Source organism: Aspergillus aculeatus, assembly GCF_001890905.1.
Source record: "Aspergillus aculeatus ATCC 16872 unplaced genomic scaffold ASPACscaffold_4, whole genome shotgun sequence".
Classification (NCBI taxonomy): domain Eukaryota; kingdom Fungi; phylum Ascomycota; class Eurotiomycetes; order Eurotiales; family Aspergillaceae; genus Aspergillus; species Aspergillus aculeatus.
Window position 1 is genome coordinate 98,146 of NW_017962979.1, and position 17,622 is coordinate 115,767.

The following is a 17,622-nucleotide window of genomic DNA, read 5'->3' on the forward strand; positions in this document are numbered from 1 at the left end:
CCCCCTTTTCTGTTTCAGTACTGTTAAAATAAGAATGGGCGATCATGCCAGGAACAGGTGCCAACATCGACAATGAATTCCAGGAAACGCCAGTCAGCCATCCCTTGCATGAGACTGCCACATTGGAGATGAATGGACGTGAAGAGTCTCAGGATAGCCGTCAAGGCCCAGGCAGGGGTTGTGCCACGATGATCTATACGATTACTGTACATTCCGGGGGGAGCTTTTTTCAGAGTAGATAGGTTTCAACGCCGGGGAAAGGGAACCCTAACTGGATGGGTGGGCAAAGTCATTGACTCTACATGTTCAAGCGAGTGTCAACTCACCAAGCTCAGGATGCAATATAGCTGACAACTGCACGCCCTGCGATCATCGAGATTGATTGGTTTATCGTGATGATCGGCCCCGTTGCGTCTCTTCTCGCAGAATCTGATACATCCGTATGCGCAAACCCGATGCAGTGCTGGGACAGCCGATCCTCGGCAGGAATCGACTTGGGCAAGGAGTTCTAGGTAGATTATACTTCCTGACAGATCACAGCATGACAGTCCTGTGCCGCAGCAGTGACCGCATCGGCGTGATCAATCCCTCCTGTTGAGCCATGGTGGCGGTACTTATCGCCAGATAATCATTGCATTGCGGAGCAATGGCTGTCGTAGCTTTGCGACTGCCTCGAAATGATATCAACTTGCAAGAAGCAGGTTTCGATCTAAGCGAGCTCACCACACCACAATGAGAAGTCGTTCATACCATGCCTGCCCATACTTTAAATGTCCAGCAGACCCCTGACACGCCTGGGGTCTACTGTACTACTTCGCGTCCTGTTGCTTGACTGTCGCTTCATCCTCCATATCTGACTCCACATCATGAAAAGTGCACTCGCGCAGGGAGAGAAAGGATACGACCATGATAACCTGCGGCATGTGGTGATCACAGCCAGTTGTTTCGCGCTGGTAATCTCAACTCTGGCTGTGGCTTTGCGTCTGTGGTGTCGGCGTATCACTCGCACCAAGGTCTTCTTGGATGACTACCTCATGATTGTTGCCTTGGTGAGTAACAAAGCACCAACTGCGGCCTTATCTCCCTAATGCTGATCAGAAACTATTGCCAGGTCTTCGAATATGGTATTACGGTCGCAGGGGTCGTTCGTATGTCGATAAGGTGGGATTTCCAGTTGGATTGCTTGCTGATGTGGAACTAGTTCTGTACAACGGTTTGGGAACCCACATCATCTACGTATCTCCCGAGCAGCTTGTGGTCTACATGAAGGTCATTCCCCTTGTTCTGATATGATCTGAACCAACGCCCTGACCCAAATGTCAATAGACCTTATCGACCGGCACATTCCTGTACACCTTGTGCATCACCTTCGTGAAACTCTCCATCCTCGCGCTCTACAAACGAATCTTCTCCATTCGTCCGATGATGCAGGCGTCGAATGTGGTTGCATGCATCGTGATTCTCTGGTGTTTTGGGGTTTGCCTCATTGGAGCAGTGACCTGCATGCCTTTCAAGAAGCTGTGGGAGCCCAATCTCCCGGGAGGCTGCATCAACTTGGCCCAATTCTACTACGGTCTTCAGATCCCCAACATCCTAACTGACGCAATCATTCTCGTGTTGCCGATGAAAGCCGTCTGGAATCTACAAGTCCCTCGATCACAGAAAGTCATGCTGTCGGGCATTTTCCTGATTGGTACCACGTACGTCATCGTCATCTTATATCTTCCTGCGCGGCACCAGAACTGACACCAGCAGAACCCTTGCCTTCGACATCGTGCGGCTCGTCGTGATGATCCAACTTTCGGAAGCAGGAGGCGATATCACCTGTAAGCTGACCACCCCTCTAATTAAATCTTGATACACCGATCCTCTACTAACCAGGTAACAGATGACCAAGTCACTGCAAGTGTCTGGACGTGTATCGAGCCCATGATGGGGATCACCGCCGCCTGCCTCTCCAACATGCGGCCCCTCTTCACCATGCTGCCTCGCCCCGAGTGGAGCAAGAATCTGTCCTGGCGCAAGAATGCCTTCTCCTTGCCCTCCTCTGACCGGTCAAAGACGAAGAGTATGGAGCAAAAGCCGAACATCCACTCCACCACGGTGATCCGCATCGACAGCTCCCGCTTGACCAACTCGAGCACTGCCAGCGAACGGGAGGAGGTTTGATGTTGCCCGGTTTTCAGCCATGAAGTGTCATGGTAATCTTTGTTGCACATCGAGATAACTCTTCTAAGCACGTCTCATATTCTCTTGGACAGTTTCGTAGCTAATTTCGGGGACAAATCATAATTTTCCTAATTAGTCATAAATTGGTCTGTCTGGAGAAGAGGGAAAGAGAGAAAGATAGACAAAGGTAAGTACATAAATGGGAGAAGGATCCACTAGGCTACAGCTGCCTAAGGATACATTATCAGGAGCATCCAAGTGTCGACAAAGACAGGTCGATTTAGGACGAGATTTTACTACTGAACTAATGGTAGGTTGATGGGTAGTTGAAAGGCCGCAGTGTTTTCTCTACGGTCATGCTGATACGCAACAACCCCATGAGGCACCAGACAAACCTGTAAGTGCTCCCATTCGAGATGTTATATAGCAGGTAAAATTGACAATTGGGATACACGTTGCCTTTAGGCGGTATCCGAAGGATAATACAAGACTAGCGCGTTCCTGTAGTTTTGATTGGCGTCCTCGTCCAGCAAGGCTTCAAGGAATTCTGGACCATGTCAGTCAGAACATGCCGCTCGACCGATACAACAAGGAATCATCTAATGGGAAGACTTACCGCCAAAGTCCAATTTGCCATCTGCGTTGGCATCGCAGACCTTGAGAAACTTCCTGGCATCCTCTTTATCGCCCTTGAATACATACTTGGCGATCTGGTTAAGGTCGAAATTGCCTACTCAGAAAGGTTAGCTGCAGTTGTGGCATGTGTGAAGAGCACTACGTGCCCGTCTTCTTCTCTTTCTGCTCGCATGAGATTCAGTGGTCAGTATTCGGGGCAATCTTAACGAGAATAATGCGGGAGAGCAAAGACATACGGAAGCATGAAAGAACTCGATCAGAGTCTGGAGAAAGCCCCAGGAGTAGTAGGCATCCTGCGTGATCGGTTAACTGCTGCTTTGTCAGAGGTGACGAAGGCCCAGTCATACCCATTTGACTTCTTCCTTGTCAGACATGGTGTGGATTCGAGAATTGAACGTTGAGATTTGGATTCGGATTGTAGGTCTGGTAGAACTTGGGAGTTGATGCTTTTGATGTGCTCTAAGCCCCGAGATGTGAGCCCTTCTTATAGACCTCACTTCGTGCGTTCAGGATAGTCCTAAGGCGCAACAACCAAGGCACTTATCCATGGTCTAGAATCGGAAATTCCATTTTGGGCGGTGATGTTGCATTGCGACTCGACGAGTTCAGCTCCGTCTCTTTGTCCCAGTCGCCGATCCTACCGCGCCCATAGTGTGCATCTAGTTGTTGACGCATTGACTCGACGTGCAGGGGAGCACGCTGTCTGTGATTCACCAGAGCTCCAAATGACCCCGCAGACTAGACCTTGCAGCTTAGCAGCTCATCTAGATTCAGGCATGGAGTATCTATCTATGTGACTCCCCTCAGTGGAATCAACAGTGCATGACAGACAAGCAAAAACACGATTGTTCTTTGAACCCCTCCTCAGGTTTGTTAATCATGGTTGTCTTTCTTCCATCGAGGCCATCGAGAAGGCTGCGAGGTTGTGAGATTTAGCGGATTTGAAATCGATGAGGGCTGAGGATAACCCGTGCATTAGTTACTACAGCGTACATAGTAGCATGTGATTTGGCGCTCCTCCGCCAATCAGCTAGCCTTAGTATTCGACCAAGTCAGGATCAGCTCTGCACATCAATTTGGATCCGACCGGGATATGCATGGTCCATCACAGAGTCCTGCAGTATGTCTTTCCCCGATTGCCGACGCGTCGATGGGAGAAGGGAGTAGGATTGCCCTCTTGAAGAGATATAACCTCAATAGCGGGGGGTGGATGTTTGCATTGTCTCAGTATGGCTGCATGAAGCCCGCTAGACAGCTCAGCAATCCGCATCTAGCACGTAATGGAATGGAATGAGTGGAAATGCAAGCAGTGTTGATGCAGATCTTGGAGGAGGGGGGGAGAAGGAAAGATTATCACGGCAGAACGAGAGAGAGATGAGGGGTACTATCATGGCGGTGGGCAAGGCGGTAGGCAAAGCGGGTGGTCACGGGTAGTCGCGGCCAGAGGAAGAAAGCACGTGATAGCATGAGCGGACCGATAATGAACGATGATAAGCGTAGGCTGGCTACCGCCTGCTCTAACGGGAAACTGCCGCGGCTGAGCGGGGAAGCTCCCTGTTGTTACGCTTTCGCTCCCAATTTCCACCTTCCACCTTCACCATCTGAATTCCTAAGGAAACACCCAGTGAAATACTACTTGCAAGTGACGAGTATACGGTTACTCTTCATAGGCTGCATACTGCCCTACTCTCTCAGCCACTGGTGGTTATCTTAGACTGGGCTCAACCTCCGCCTCCCCGCCTCCCCCTCGTTATCGGCGATAAGATCGCGTGGCTTCGGCCCATCGGCATTGTTCTCCATTCATCTCCAACTTGCCTCAATTTAAGGTCCTTCCATACCCCCTCCTTCCCCTCTCTCACTTCTTACTTCATTTCTTCTCTTCTCCAGCATTTTTACACCTCGCCATCATCAATTCTCACCATGACCAAATCCGATAGCGCAACCGTCACCTTGGCGGACTATCTCTTCACCCGACTACAGCAGCTCGGGGTCAAATCCATCTTCGGCGTCCCCGGCGACTACAACCTGCGCTTGCTGGACTATGTCGAACCCTCGGGGCTACACTGGGTGGGAACTTGCAATGAGCTCAACGCCGCCTATGCAGCCGACGGATACGCGCGTTTGGCCGGCTTGTCCGCCATGATCACCACTTTTGGCGTCGGAGAGTTGTCCGCTATCAATGGGATTGCCGGCGCATACGCAGAACGAGCGCCTGTAGTCCACATTGTGGGCACACCTCCTCGGCCATCTCAGGAGTCTCGCGCCCTGGTGCATCACACCTTTGCCGACGGCGAGTACCGCCGCTTTGCCGCCATGCACGCCCACGTCACTATTGCCCAGACCAATCTCAACGATCCTCGCACCGTGCCCGAGCAGATTGACACGGTGCTGCAGCAGGCTCTGATCCACAACCGTCCAGTTTACATCGAGATTCCGGACGACATGCCGGGTGTACTGGTGTCGGCCGCCAATCTGTCCACCAACATCCAGCGTCCGGCTGCCCCGACCACTGCGCAAGAGAGTACCATCCTCACCCGCATCGCCGACCGTATTTACACGGCCAAACAGCCTCTGATCCTCGTCGACGGCGAGAGTCGTGCCATTGGCATCCTGGATGAAATCAACACTCTCGTGCGCCAAACCTCCTGGCCAACCTTCACGACCGTCTCGGGCAAAGGCCTAGTGGACGAACACCAACCCAGCGTCTACGGCAACTACGCCGGCCGCCTGGGCGACCCCAATCACAAGACCTACTTCGACCAGGCGGACCTTATCCTCGAGTTCGGGCTGCACGCAACCGACACCAACACGTTAGGCTTCCAAACTCTCCCCAACCCCGCCACCTCCGTCACCTTCACCGACAAGGCCGTGCGCATTGGCGACGACACCTACCGCGACCTGTCGCCCGCCTTCGTCACGCGCCTAGTGCAGAGCCTCGACTTCGGTCGCATCTCGAAGCCCACCAACCCGCCCCAGAAGACCGTAATCCCCACCGAATCCCTCCCGCCGACCGGCCGCATCACCCAGAAACACTTCTACCGGCGCGTCAACTCCCTCCTCCGTCCAGGCGACGTCGTCCTCACGGAGACCGGCACCGCCAGCTACGGCGGCCGGGATTTCACCCTGCCGACGGGCACGCGACTGTTCGGCGCCATCACCTGGCTCTCGATCGGCTACATGCTACCCGCCACCCTGGGCGCGGCGCTGGCGCAACGCGAGTTGAACCCGAACACGCCCACGCGGGCCGTCCTCTTCATTGGCGACGGCAGTCTGCAGATGACCGTCCAGGAACTGAGCACGATCATCCGCGAGAAGCTGGACGTGGTGATCTTCCTGCTCAACAACGAGGGGTACACGATCGAGCGGGCGATCCACGGCCGGAAGCAGGCGTACAACGACGTGGCCCGGTGGCGGCACCACCTGGCGGCGGACTTCTTCGGGGCGGAGGACGGCCACGGCGCCCGGAACAGCTTCACCGCCAACAACTGGGAAGAGCTGGACGCGGTGCTGCAGCAGGATGCCATCCAGAATGGGAAAGGCTTGCGGTGGGTGGAGGTCTTCATGGAGAAGGAGGATGTGGAGGGTTTGTTGAGGGTGATTCTGGAGAAGCAGATTGCCGCGGAGAAGGCCTGATCTATCAACATACTACTGATTCTTATCGTTACCTCAAGATCTCTCAATTTCTGTAGAAGAAGGAATGTGGAGAAGATAAGCTAATAATACACGCTGCCACAGGCAGGAATGAATGTCTAGTTATGTTCAAAAGAATCAACCGGGCTTGGTACATCCGTCTTGGTTGGCAGTCTCCCTTAACTTCGTATCGAAAATAACTCGTCTGCGGCTAGCATTTGCACACACTATGAATATGATTAGCGTCCGCTTCTTATGGGGACAATGATAGTAGGGGGTGATGAACTTACCCTCCGCTGCACTTGCCCTTGGAGAAGAGACCACATTTGGGGCACTGGGACGCCGTCTTGCATGTGGTCGCCTTGGTGGTCGCGGCGGCGGTGGTAGTGGTGGTTTTGGTAGTGGTGGTGGTAGTTTTGCTGGAGGTAGTAGTAGTAGTAGTAGTTGTGGTGGTGGACAAAGTAGTGGAGGTGGTCGTGGTGGTCGTGGTGGTTGTAGTGGTAGTCGAAGGGGCGGAAGAAGTCGTGGAAGTAGTAGTGGAGGTGGTAGAAGAAGTCGTGGAAGAAGTAGCCGGGGTGGACGAAGTAGTCGAAGTCGAGGATGAGGTAGTCGGGGACGAGGTGTGCGATGACGAGGTGGTCGAAGTGGTGGTGACCGACGAACTGGGCGCAGCCTCGGTGGTGGTGGTGGAGTGCTTGGTGGTGACCGGTGTCTCGATTGTCTGGGTAGTCACCGGCTTGGAGGTCTCCGACCTCACCGTTGTTGAGGCATGCACGGTCTTTGAGCTCTCGCTCTCCGGGGTGTGCGTGGTCGCCTTGGAGGTCACGATATTGCTCGTGTGCGAGGCTGGGTGAGCGGTGCTCCATTAGCAAAGCAGTATGATTAGGGTTGTGAGGGACAGAACTCACCCGTCACGACAGCCGAGGATCCAGCATGGGTCGTAACCACCGCCGCACTGGACGAAGCAGAAACCGAAGCGGTAGGCGTGCAGGCAGCGACGCTGCTCTCAGCACCGCGCTTAGCAAACGCAATGGCACTGGGAGCCGAAAAGTCCAGCAGCTGCTTGGCATCCCAGGTCCACGAGGCAGCAGGATACTTGGCGTTGAAAGCATCCAGACCCTGTCCCAGGGCATTCTTCTGCCCGGACGCGTCGGTGGTGGGCGTCACCTGGCCCGAGATGGAGGCAAGCCGCGAAGAGACCGAGGTCGCCTGCGTCGAGAGGAACTCCTCCATCCAGCTCGAATAAGAGTCGGCCCAGCCCTTGCCGGGGATCGGATCGTTGCATCCGGTGGTGAGCTGGTCGATTCCCAGGAAGGCCTCGTAGATGCGCTTGTTGGTCGTCTTGAAGACCTCCGCGATCTTGTTGTCCCGGAGCAGCGAGATCACAGTGGCCATGGTGTTGATGATGGAGAGGGCGTTGTTGGCTTCCTCTTCGCTCGTCGAGCCCTTAGGACTTTGCATGCCGCTGAGGTTCTCGTCGAACATCTATAGTCGTCGTCAGCTTCCAAGCGGGGTAACATGCATTGCGATCGACTTACAGGTGCCTTCATGCTGTTCAGTTGGTTGTCCATGGCGACGAAGTCCAGATAGGTGTTACTGGGCAGCTGCAAGCAGCGCATTAGCAAGCGCTGCCTTCTTCCATGTAGCCTGTGAAGCACTCACCATGCCGTATAGCCGCTGGAGTCGGCTCTTGACTCCATTCGCCGTCGGGTGTTCCGTATCCTGGGTGAGGAAGAAAGTCTTGAAGCTGTTACAGAAGTTGTACTTCGCAATCATGGCCGAAAAGAAGCTATCGACGATCTTCAACTCGTCTAAGATTCTCAGTTAGCTTACGGCACGGTCGACAGCGTAGACCGACCCGCCCAGGGGCACTTACAAACATGGTCAACGTTGATGTACGAATCGGTGGGTGAGACCTTGGCCCCAAGAGAAATGTACTTCTGGCCTGTGCCCGCATTGGCCGAGTCCCAGTAAGCCGCAACAGTATCCGTAAGCACGGAACTATCGGTGATCACATCGTAGGTGACGGCCCCGGCCGGGCACTGGTCCAGCTTGGGGATATAGTATCCGAGGAATGCGCTTCCCTGCATCGACTCCAGAGTCGCGGGCCCGGGGTATTGCGGCTTGAAGATCTTCGTCCCCAGAGCGCACTTGCCGTTGTTGTAACTGTTGGTGGTGCGGCCTCGACGGGCGAGCTGGTGCAGCTCGTGCTCGTCACGCTTGCTGGTGGTAGTGGTAGAGTCATCCTCCCCGTCGTCGGCGTCGTCATCATCGGTGGTAGTGTTGTCGACGTTCAAGAAGTATGTCCATCCGCAAGTTGCTTGGGCCGATGAGGCCGAAGCTACGGCAGAGGAAGATGCCGCAGCACGAGCTTGGACGGGTATGGCGGACGCCGATGCCCAGGAGCTCAGGAGGAGCAGACTGAGAGCGATTGCTTTTGGTGGTGTCATCTTTGAGGGTTCCAAAAGAGTGTGGGTTAAAGAGTGTGGAGTAAAGAGTGTGGGTTAAAGAGCGTCGGGTGCTGTGGTGAGAGGGAAGATATCCTGGAGAGCAGTCTTCACGGACTTATATAGCCAGGGTTCATCTTCGTATTCCCCTCGATCAACAATATAGTCCCTTCTCATGTAGTAGGTAGAAAATCTAATCGACCCTGGTGCTTCTGCTTCTCATCCTATTATGCCAGCCGTGTGGTTTCATCCTTGGGGCCGACTTCAGACACTACGGCATTGCCACCGCAGGATCCATACCCGGCCCCCATCCTCTCCTTTGAGGCTCGGGGTCTCCTGCATAAGTCTTGCAGAACTCTTCATCATGCGTCTAATCAATGAGTCTGGTGCTTTTGTGATTGTTCGCAATTGGAATTTTCGCACAACATACCGGTACCGGAGTGACAAGTCTGGAAAGAAGTATATCCCAAACAAATAATCTTGGCTCGAGGTGAAGAGGACGAGAAAGAAGTGCTTCCTCTTGTCATCGCCAAGAGAACCCACTAATAACAGCCTGAGCTGGTGTGGTAGAAATCTAGATTGACGCTCTGGTCGGTCGACGCGCAGAACCCTAACTTGGCCGCAGGTACGGGGTGCAGAACAAAAGTCAGGGCCGGCAACACTTGAACACGAGGCTCAGTCTTCTTGTTCAACTGAGCATTTCTCTCATTCGTTCATAGCCTGCGGTCAAAAGCCTCTCAACCCGAAACGAGATGACGACCGTGCAGCTTGTCAGGCTCAATGGCCCCCACCACCCCCTGCGGCTCAAGATAGACGATGATCAGCACCGAAGATTGTGAGGAATCTGATTCATCGGAGAGAGAACCTCAGTAAGGTCAGTCATCGAAGATCTCTATTTTAATGCAAGGGTATCATGAGCTACCCTGCAGAAAAAAATAACCCTATGAGGGGCACCAAGCGTGGTGGACAGAAGGTGAACGGCCGTGTCGGGCTGATGGCCCCCACGAGGTGTTCGGCCTCCTCTTACTCCGACACGAGCGCCACTGACCCCAAGCTACTGTACCACCACCACTTTCCATATTTGATGGCCTTCGGTTATCACCATTAGTCGTCAGGCTTTCACACTCTGTCAAAGCTCTGATATTTTGAGACAAGTGTCAGTTGACTTAGAACATATTGACAGCAATACACGCCGTGATTTAACATCCGAGGGGACCTGCGCATCTACGTTCCTCATTCTCACACATCATTATGTCGGAAACGAGTCAAGCCAGCGTGCAATCTGCCGCGCCCGCGCAGCTGCCTGTTCCAGTGATACATATCCATCCGAATCCCCTTCAGCCAAGCTCACCAAGCAGCTCTGGACGGAGCGTGCACTGAAAGGCAGCTCTTCCTGCTCCGGCGACCACGCCCACGGAACCGACTCCACTTCACCTGTGTCGAAGCGATGCACGGAGATGGTCACAGGCTCCGCATAGGTGTTTGCACCCAGCACAATACCCGCCGGGGAGATGAGACGAACTGCACCTTGCTCGAAGGTCAAGGTCCATGTGAGCTGCGGGTCCCCAGGGAAGGGTTGGCCTCGACTGAAGTGGGCGACTAGACTAGCTTGGGCTGCCACGTGGGCTGATTCCGGCAAGTGTCCTATGGAGGTTAGTTAGACCCTGGGTGGGAATGAGTTCCATGTCTTGGAAAGCGCCACTTACCATGGAGGCTGACGAGATCAGGCACATCGGAGCGGATAGTCTCCACGATCGACCCTGTGGTGGGCTCGCGCAGACGAATGCTCGGGCGCTGGAGCTGGAATTGAATGTGGTCGGTCTCAGGGATCACATCCCCGACCACCGATTGCACAAAGTCGATGACTGTACGGTTGTTTACTTAGCATGGAGTGCTAATGAGTCTAATGGGTCAATCTTTTTTAGGGTACGTACCATGAGCGAAGCCGATGGTGATGGGGTTGCCGCCGACCGAGCGCTGGGCGAAATATGCCAATCCGGGCGGGAGAAATTCACGATCCAGGGTGCCTCCAAAAGCGCGTACCTCAGTATTCAGCAAGCGACCCAGTTCACCCGACTGGAGTAGGTCTCGGATCCGACGCACGGGGGGTGCAAAGCGACTTTGGAGCCCCACCGCGACTTGAGCACCACTGCGGCGGCGGGCGGCGAGAAGCTCATCGAGGTGGGTCGGATTGCTGGCAATGGGCCACTCAATGTAGGTCGATTTGCCCGCCTGAATCATGGGCAACGCGGTCTCATAGTGCCGATCGACTCGCGTGCTGCAAATGACGAGATCGATCGTGCGATCCGCCGCCAGATCGCCCGGGCTGCCATAAGGAGTGACGCTACTGGCATCCAAGTCGTATTCTGCGATGGCGGCTTCCGCGGCCGACCGGCTACTGTTACAAAGAGCGGCGATCTGGAACCGCGAAGACCGGCGCAGACCCGGCAAATGCGCATTGGCAGCCCAGGAGGTCGTGGCGGTGGACGAGAGACCGATGATCGCAGTACGAGTCGACATGATGCCAGCTAGTATACATCTGTCTGTTCTGTGACCTCAGGCTCTTTTGCTGCAGCAACAAATATAAATACTTTGCAGAATGCGGGGAGATCATCCTCCCGCAACATGATTAGAAATCGAAAGTCGCATTCGGAATGGCGTGACCGATGCTGGATTATCAATCAGCATTTTGTGAACCTGCAGGAAGATGTCAAGTAGGCAAAGCTGGACTGCAAAGGGTGAGATACCTAGTGATTATGGCCTAGTGGTTATGGAAGGCCATCCTGAAATGGAAGCTCGTGTTGCTCGCGTTGAAGTATGAGTTGAGGGCGAGGCTCCGGGAGTTCCGTGCCCCAGTGGGGGAGGGAGTCGATACGGGCCGGAGCTCACTCAGACATTCTTTGGATTGAGTGCGATTAACCTTAAGTTGGGACTTAATCTAGAATGAGTATGAACATGAGGCATTCGCTGAGGGATAATCAGAAACCTGACAAGGTCAAAGGGGTTAAGATGTGGTAATGAATAACTTACATTGAACCTGAAGATGTTTGTGGTTGTTGATTAGACACGAATACATACACAGTACAGTAATTTGGTCATGTATTGATGCCTGGTAGTCTTTGATGCCTCAGGCCCAAATATAGGGTTTCTTTGGAGGTGACATCGTTGTTGGCTGGCAGGTGGCTTGCAAGTGGCTTGCCGGTGGCTTGCCCGATTAAGGTTACACAACACTGACAGTGACAATGCGCAGGGCGATCCATGATGTCCTCAGTACTAACTAGGTAGACTGCTTGCATGGGTTTGAGAAGGCCTGGAAGAATGCCTGACTGGCTGACTGGCTGGCTGGCTGGCTCTTTCTTTCCAGCTTGACCTCAAGATTGTGCGCCGTACATTATGAGTATTGTGAGTAGAGAAGCGAGTAGCAAGAACTGAGCAGACACTGCTAGACACTGCCAGACTGCCAGACAGAGGCATACCATGTCATGCCTGAGGCTCACTAGGTGGCTAGACCCGGATGGAACTCAAAAAGTCGATAGTGATTGGTGGGTGTGGTAACCGGGCAAGAACGGGCAAACCAGCCGGACCAGTCAAATGCGTGCCCAACGGCGAGACTAGCCCCATCCAGCCACGAGTCCGTCGCCTCCAGCTCCATTCCAAGTTCATCGAACATTTGAAGTTCCGACCAGGTTCTAGATTTTCTCGGCCGGCATGCCATCAACCAATGAGCGCACCAATATTGCCGGGCGGCAGGCCAAATCAAGCGACTGCCAGGGCGGTGACCAGGATTCTGCCGGTGGCCTTCAAACAAGATTCCTGACACACTTGCGAGTGACTGACTGACTGACTGACTGACTGACTGACTGACTGACTGCCAGACCTCTACTTCGGAATCAACCAATACTGACTGCGCCGAACAGGATTGAATCTTCTGGCGGCCTCAGGCTCTTTCGCTTACTTCTTTACCTCTCCCTCTCTCCGCTTCTACCCCAAATTCCGCTTTTCCCAGAAGCTTTCGCCTTTTTCTTCCATTTCGTCCATTTGGGATCTTTAACCTGACTCAGCTCCTTTCCTTGATCCACTCCGTAGTAGGAACATATCCTTCATTCTTTCTTTCACCCATTCTTTTCGAAAGTTGTCTGTATCAACCTCTTCTCTTTCGAATACGCCTTCCTCCTCCTCCTCCTCCTCTTTGGTGTCACATTTCCTTCCAACCTCTTGTTGTTCGGTCTTGTTTCGCCTCTCTCTCTCCCTCCCCCGTTCCCCCCTCGCCCCGCATCTATTCTCTCTCATTTTATTCTTATTTCTATTTTCTTTTTCTTTGCTTTGACTCGAACGCTCTGACTTGACCGGATCGGGGTCATCGCTGAATCCTCGCCTCCTCCGCCGCTCGTTTCTCTTCGCCCCCGCCCCTTGCGAGGAAGGCGATGTGAAACGGGCTGTGTGCGCGATGGCAGCGTCCTTGCAACACCCAGAGGCGGAGCGAGAGCGCATTCGTGATCTATCCAGGTACCTCCGTTCACTTGCTCCAATGTACAACGCCTACAATCAACTCATTGTGACTTGTGGTGACCGCTGCTGATCCTGCCAACGCCAACCCTACAGATACTATTGTACTGTCGATCAACCCGTCCTCCGATTGGTACCCGGCCAAGACACCGATCAACAAGGTTCCAACGTTGATATTCCCGACGACGATGTTCTTCCCGAGGCTCGCCTGTCCTCGGATATCACCCTCACAGCACTGGCCCAGTTGGGTGTATACCGGTTCGGATGTAACCGCTCCTATGTCTCGATTATCGACGGCGTGAATCAGTACATTGTCGCCGAAGCCACCAAATCCATCTCGTTGCGTGACAAGGATAAACACGACCCGGACGACGGCATCTACCTCGGTGTGCGCACGCTCGATCTGATCTGGGGCGTCTGTCCTCATTCCATGGCCCTCTTCACCGGCCAGGATGCCTCCAAGATCGTCGATTCCCCCAATCTGACCGCCAATCTATCCCGCTTCATTGTTCGAGATTTCACCAAGGAAAACTTCTACAAGGATCGCCCGTACGTCGTCGGTTGGCCGCACTTTCGTTTCTACGCCGAAGTCCCCATCTACAGCCCCGCTGGCTACGTGCTCGGCTCCTTCTGCATCGTGGACGACCACCCGCGCGATCACTTCGGAGATGCCGAAGTCGCCACCCTCCGAGAAATCGCCGACGCCATTTCCCGGCATCTGGAGCATGTCCGTATCGCCCACTATCATCGCCGCGCCGAAAGTCTGGTCAAAGGTTTGACGAGTTTCGTCAAAGGCCACTCCGATTTTGACCCGACCGAAGTGCCCCCTGTGACGGTGCCCACCGACTCACCCCCTTCCACTACCGACTCCGAAGCGCCACCTTGGATTGAGACCGACACCTCCCCCGACACCTCCCCCGACCCCTCGGAGCCACCGACAGGTCGTCCCTCCACTGCTTCGGAGTTGACTGGGGAGCTAACATCGCTCTTCTCTGCGGTCACGTGCTCAGAACAGAGCACTGCCACAACCTCGATCAACCCGGCGACTCGGTCCACGAATACCGGTGGAGACGATGAGCCGAGTGATACTCGGGACACGTTTCTCGGAGCGTCCGACCGCTCAGAGTTTCCAGTCGTGTCGGTGCGCCCCCCGACGAGTATTTCCGATAACCTGGCGCGCATTTTTGCCCGAGCCAGTGCCACTTTGCGTGACTCGATGGACTTGGATGGTGTGATGTTCTTGGATGCCTCTCGGAGCAATTCTGGAGTGTAAGTATCGATATCTCGATAGTGATAGTATGAAATGTGGCAAGCTAATGCAACGACAGGGTCCGTCCAGGTCATTCAGGCTCCTGGGAACCCCTCCCAACCACCGCCAACCCAGAGTTTCTCGCCGATCCGTATCCGAGCCCAGTGGACCTGCCTGGTGTAGGCTCGCTCTCCAAGGCTTCGGAGAGACCCTGCGATGTGTTAGGCGAGGCGCGCCATCCCTTGGCAGCCTCATCCGTTGACCCGAATCCAGTGACAGAAGACTTATTGAATCGTCTTGTGGCCGCCTACCCGCATGGCCAGTTTATCAACCTTCACGATGAGATCGCCTCTGCCACGCCGTCAACACAATCCAATCATGTCATGCCCTCGGAGGAGGTGTCCAATCCAGCCTCAGATGCACAACGGACGAACGTCGCAGCCCTGTGCCATGAATTGAGACAGTGTTTCCCCGACGCATACTGCGTGCTCTTCTACCCGCTATGGGATTGGAACCGCGGCCGCTGGCTGGCTGGAACACTTGTCTGGACACAGGGCAGTGATCGCGCACTAGACATGGAAGAACTACATTATTTCAAGGTCTTCGGCGATTCTATCATATCCGAGGTGGCGCGGGTGGATTGGGCCACCATCCAGCGATCCAAGTCCGCCTTCATCTCCTCGGTGAGCCATGAATTACGGTCCCCATTGCATGGCATCTTAGCTAGCGCGGAACTGCTGCAAACGAGCCCGCTGGACCCCTCTCAATCGCATTGGATGAGTATGGTCCAGAGCTGCGGCTTGACTCTGCTTGATACATTGAACCATCTGTAAGTGGATCTTCACCTCCCGCCCCGCACACGTAAGCATCGCACCGAGGACCGCTACTAATGACTGCAGCCTTGATTTCGCTAAAATCAACAACTTGACCACTGGGGAAGAGAGCGCGGTTGACAAACCGTCTAATTCATCGCCGGTCAATCTAATGACCGTTTTCGACCTCGATGATCTGATCGAGGAAGTAACCGATGTGCAGTATACTGGTCAGCGCCTGGGTCGGACAATCAACCCGCTCACCCGCCGCCTCATACACACGCCATCCAATGCGGCGCTTAAGGATGGAGAGCTGACGGTGGTGGTGCGTGTGCAAGACCGACAGGCGTGGACTGTGCAATCCGTAGCCGGGGCTTGGCGGCGTATCGTCATGAATCTCCTTGGAAACTCCCTGAAATGGACCCAGGCGGGTTTCATTGAGGTATCACTTTCCAAGGCACGGCGTAAATCCGACCCCCAGTCGATCTTCGCTCATCTTACTGTCACCGACACTGGCCGTGGTATCGCTCCCGACTTTCTGAAGCACAAGTTATTTTCCCCATTTGCGCAGGAAGATACTCTTTCGGAAGGTTTGGGGTTGGGTTTCAGCATCGTCCGGCAATTGGTCTCCTCCCTTGATGGCCACATCAATGTGCGCAGTGAATTGGGTATAGGGACCCAGGTGGATATTTACATCCCCGTTCGTCTTATGGCTTCAGGCAACGGGGGTGCAACACCAGGCGCAGGCATAGTATCACCACCTGTTGGGCCGACAGCCCCCATGAGATTCTCCCTCGTTGGCTTCGACAGCTATCCACATCCTCGCGACGTCCCGACTGGGATTTTACCCGCCGAAGCCAAGCGTAAGCTGGCAATTCGCAGCTCACTGACCTCGGTGCTACTCAAACAGCCTGGTTGGACTCTGACCCAGGCCGAGTCGTTAGCCGATGCACAGGGAGAAGTTGTCGTGATAGAGGAGGAAACCCTCAGCAAGGCCATGGCTGCCGGCAAGGTACAGCCAACAATGGGCGCTCCAGGCGGGTTCAGACTTTACCTCGTCTTGGACAGCAATCAGGATCTGATACGGGACACCATGGCACCGAACATGATTCGCGTATCACAACCGTAAGTCTTGGCTGCTATCCCACCCGTCATCATTCCCACTAACATCCACCCAGGTTTGGACCTCGAAAATTTGACGAAGTGCTAAACCGCATCCTCCATTCATTCTACGACTACATCAAGAACCCGACCCCGTGTCAAACCCCGCTATCTCCTCCAACGCTGGACCCTAATACATTTTCCCCGACTCCTGATCTTTTCCAAAGCATGCCAGCGGCGTCAACACCGCCACTCGATACCCATCAGTCGCCTTCTTCTTCCTCCGCACCCACAAACTCTTTGAAAGATGTACATGTACTCATCGTGGACGATAACGATATCAATCTTAAGGTGAGTATTGTGTTCCTTGCTGCTGTTCACTCGATGCTAACCGTCGCCGAAGATTCTCGCCACTTTCATTCGCAAGTTAGGCTGCAGCTACGACACGGCCTCCAACGGCCTGATCGCCCTTAATACCTACAAAGACGGCACTCGTCGCCACGATATTGTTCTCATGGGTTAGTGTCTCCCCCTCTTTGCCCCGGCGACAGATGAGACTGACAAAAGCTTCAGATATCTCTATGCCTGTGATGGACGGCATCACCTCAACCGAGCAAATCCGTCAGTACGAAAAGCAAATGGGCCTCATCCCCACCCGCATTATCGCGGTTACCGGTCTCGGCTCGGCGGACCAGCAGCAAGAGGCGCTGGCCGCAGGAGTGGACGAGTATCTGGTCAAGCCTGTCTCCCTGAGCGGGCTGAAGAAAGTTATGAAGATTACTTAATCATTGGATATGATACACGATACCAGTATCCCCCCCCCCCCCACAAGTCTAGATGTACACGGTCTAGAAAGCATTGGTTTTTGCAGCTCCTGGGGACATGAATGGCTGCGCTCGTAGCCTCCGGGACTGATCCGCTCACCTCCCTTGTCACATTATCCTTCATCTGTAGATAAGTGTGAAAGTATATATATGTGTGTGTGTGTATAAAATGACAGTCACATTTCAAATGATGCAACTGAAATCAGTGTATAGTGGGTTTTATGTTGTGTGGATGATTCAAGGTCATT

At 54.0% G+C, this 17,622-nt stretch overlaps 6 protein-coding genes across 6 annotated transcripts; 3 read left to right on the forward strand and 3 right to left on the reverse strand.

Moving 5' to 3' along the window:
• Nucleotides 1-664: 664 nt before the first annotated feature.
• ASPACDRAFT_114385 (uncharacterized protein) lies at nt 665-2,305 on the forward strand. Its single transcript, XM_020195794.1, has 6 exons — nt 665-1,049; nt 1,112-1,148; nt 1,202-1,269; nt 1,327-1,700; nt 1,756-1,826; nt 1,889-2,305. Exons 1-6 carry the CDS (start codon nt 867-869, stop codon nt 2,167-2,169), a joined length of 1,014 nt encoding a protein of 337 aa, XP_020058205.1. The 5' UTR covers nt 665-866; the 3' UTR covers nt 2,170-2,305.
• Nucleotides 2,306-2,630: 325 nt separating this feature from the next.
• ASPACDRAFT_40679 (uncharacterized protein) lies at nt 2,631-3,179 on the reverse strand (the record flags this gene model as incomplete). The annotated part of the gene is made up of 4 exons (XM_020200799.1): nt 2,631-2,716; nt 2,786-2,879; nt 3,042-3,098; nt 3,153-3,179. 4 exons carry the CDS (start codon nt 3,177-3,179, stop codon nt 2,631-2,633), a joined length of 264 nt encoding a protein of 87 aa, XP_020058206.1.
• A 1,546-nt stretch (nt 3,180-4,725) lies between these two features.
• On the forward strand, nt 4,726-6,438 carry ASPACDRAFT_25312 (alpha-keto acid decarboxylase family protein; the record flags this gene model as incomplete). Its single annotated transcript, XM_020199319.1, has 1 exon — nt 4,726-6,438. One exon carries the CDS (start codon nt 4,726-4,728, stop codon nt 6,436-6,438), a length of 1,713 nt encoding a protein of 570 aa, XP_020058207.1.
• Nucleotides 6,439-6,646: 208 nt separating this feature from the next.
• ASPACDRAFT_40681 (uncharacterized protein) lies at nt 6,647-8,885 on the reverse strand (the record flags this gene model as incomplete). The annotated part of the gene is made up of 6 exons (XM_020200800.1): nt 6,647-6,662; nt 6,726-7,281; nt 7,344-7,920; nt 7,974-8,039; nt 8,098-8,246; nt 8,312-8,885. The coding sequence occupies 6 exons, from the start codon at nt 8,883-8,885 to the stop codon at nt 6,647-6,649; spliced, it is 1,938 nt and encodes a 645-aa protein (XP_020058208.1).
• Nucleotides 8,886-10,131: 1,246 nt separating this feature from the next.
• Nucleotides 10,132-11,402, reverse strand: ASPACDRAFT_50689 (Gfo/Idh/MocA family protein; the record flags this gene model as incomplete). The annotated part of the gene is made up of 3 exons (XM_020202378.1): nt 10,132-10,526; nt 10,589-10,747; nt 10,817-11,402. The coding sequence occupies 3 exons, from the start codon at nt 11,400-11,402 to the stop codon at nt 10,132-10,134; spliced, it is 1,140 nt and encodes a 379-aa protein (XP_020058209.1).
• Nucleotides 11,403-13,228: 1,826 nt separating this feature from the next.
• ASPACDRAFT_76415 (uncharacterized protein) lies at nt 13,229-17,479 on the forward strand. The gene is made up of 7 exons (XM_020204703.1): nt 13,229-13,412; nt 13,485-14,657; nt 14,717-15,466; nt 15,537-16,574; nt 16,628-16,901; nt 16,954-17,068; nt 17,124-17,479. The coding sequence occupies exons 1-7, from the start codon at nt 13,330-13,332 to the stop codon at nt 17,333-17,335; spliced, it is 3,645 nt and encodes a 1,214-aa protein (XP_020058210.1). The 5' UTR covers nt 13,229-13,329; the 3' UTR covers nt 17,336-17,479.
• Nucleotides 17,480-17,622: the final 143 nt, after the last annotated feature.

Bases quoted from the DNA above. Each gene is read 5' to 3' on its own strand.
- ASPACDRAFT_114385 (XM_020195794.1), top strand. From the start codon at position 867: ATGAAAAGTGCACTCGCGCAGGGAGAGAAAGGATACGACCATGATAAC. The intron at 1,050-1,111 runs GTGAGTAACAAA...AACTATTGCCAG, and splicing joins ACCTCATGATTGTTGCCTTG to GTCTTCGAATATGGTATTAC. The intron at 1,827-1,888 runs GTAAGCTGACCA...ACCAGGTAACAG, and splicing joins AGCAGGAGGCGATATCACCT to ATGACCAAGTCACTGCAAGT.
- ASPACDRAFT_76415 (XM_020204703.1), top strand. From the start codon at position 13,330: ATGGCAGCGTCCTTGCAACACCCAGAGGCGGAGCGAGAGCGCATTCGT. The intron at 16,575-16,627 runs GTAAGTCTTGGC...ACATCCACCCAG, and splicing joins ATGATTCGCGTATCACAACC to GTTTGGACCTCGAAAATTTG. The intron at 16,902-16,953 runs GTGAGTATTGTG...CCGTCGCCGAAG, and splicing joins ATAACGATATCAATCTTAAG to ATTCTCGCCACTTTCATTCG.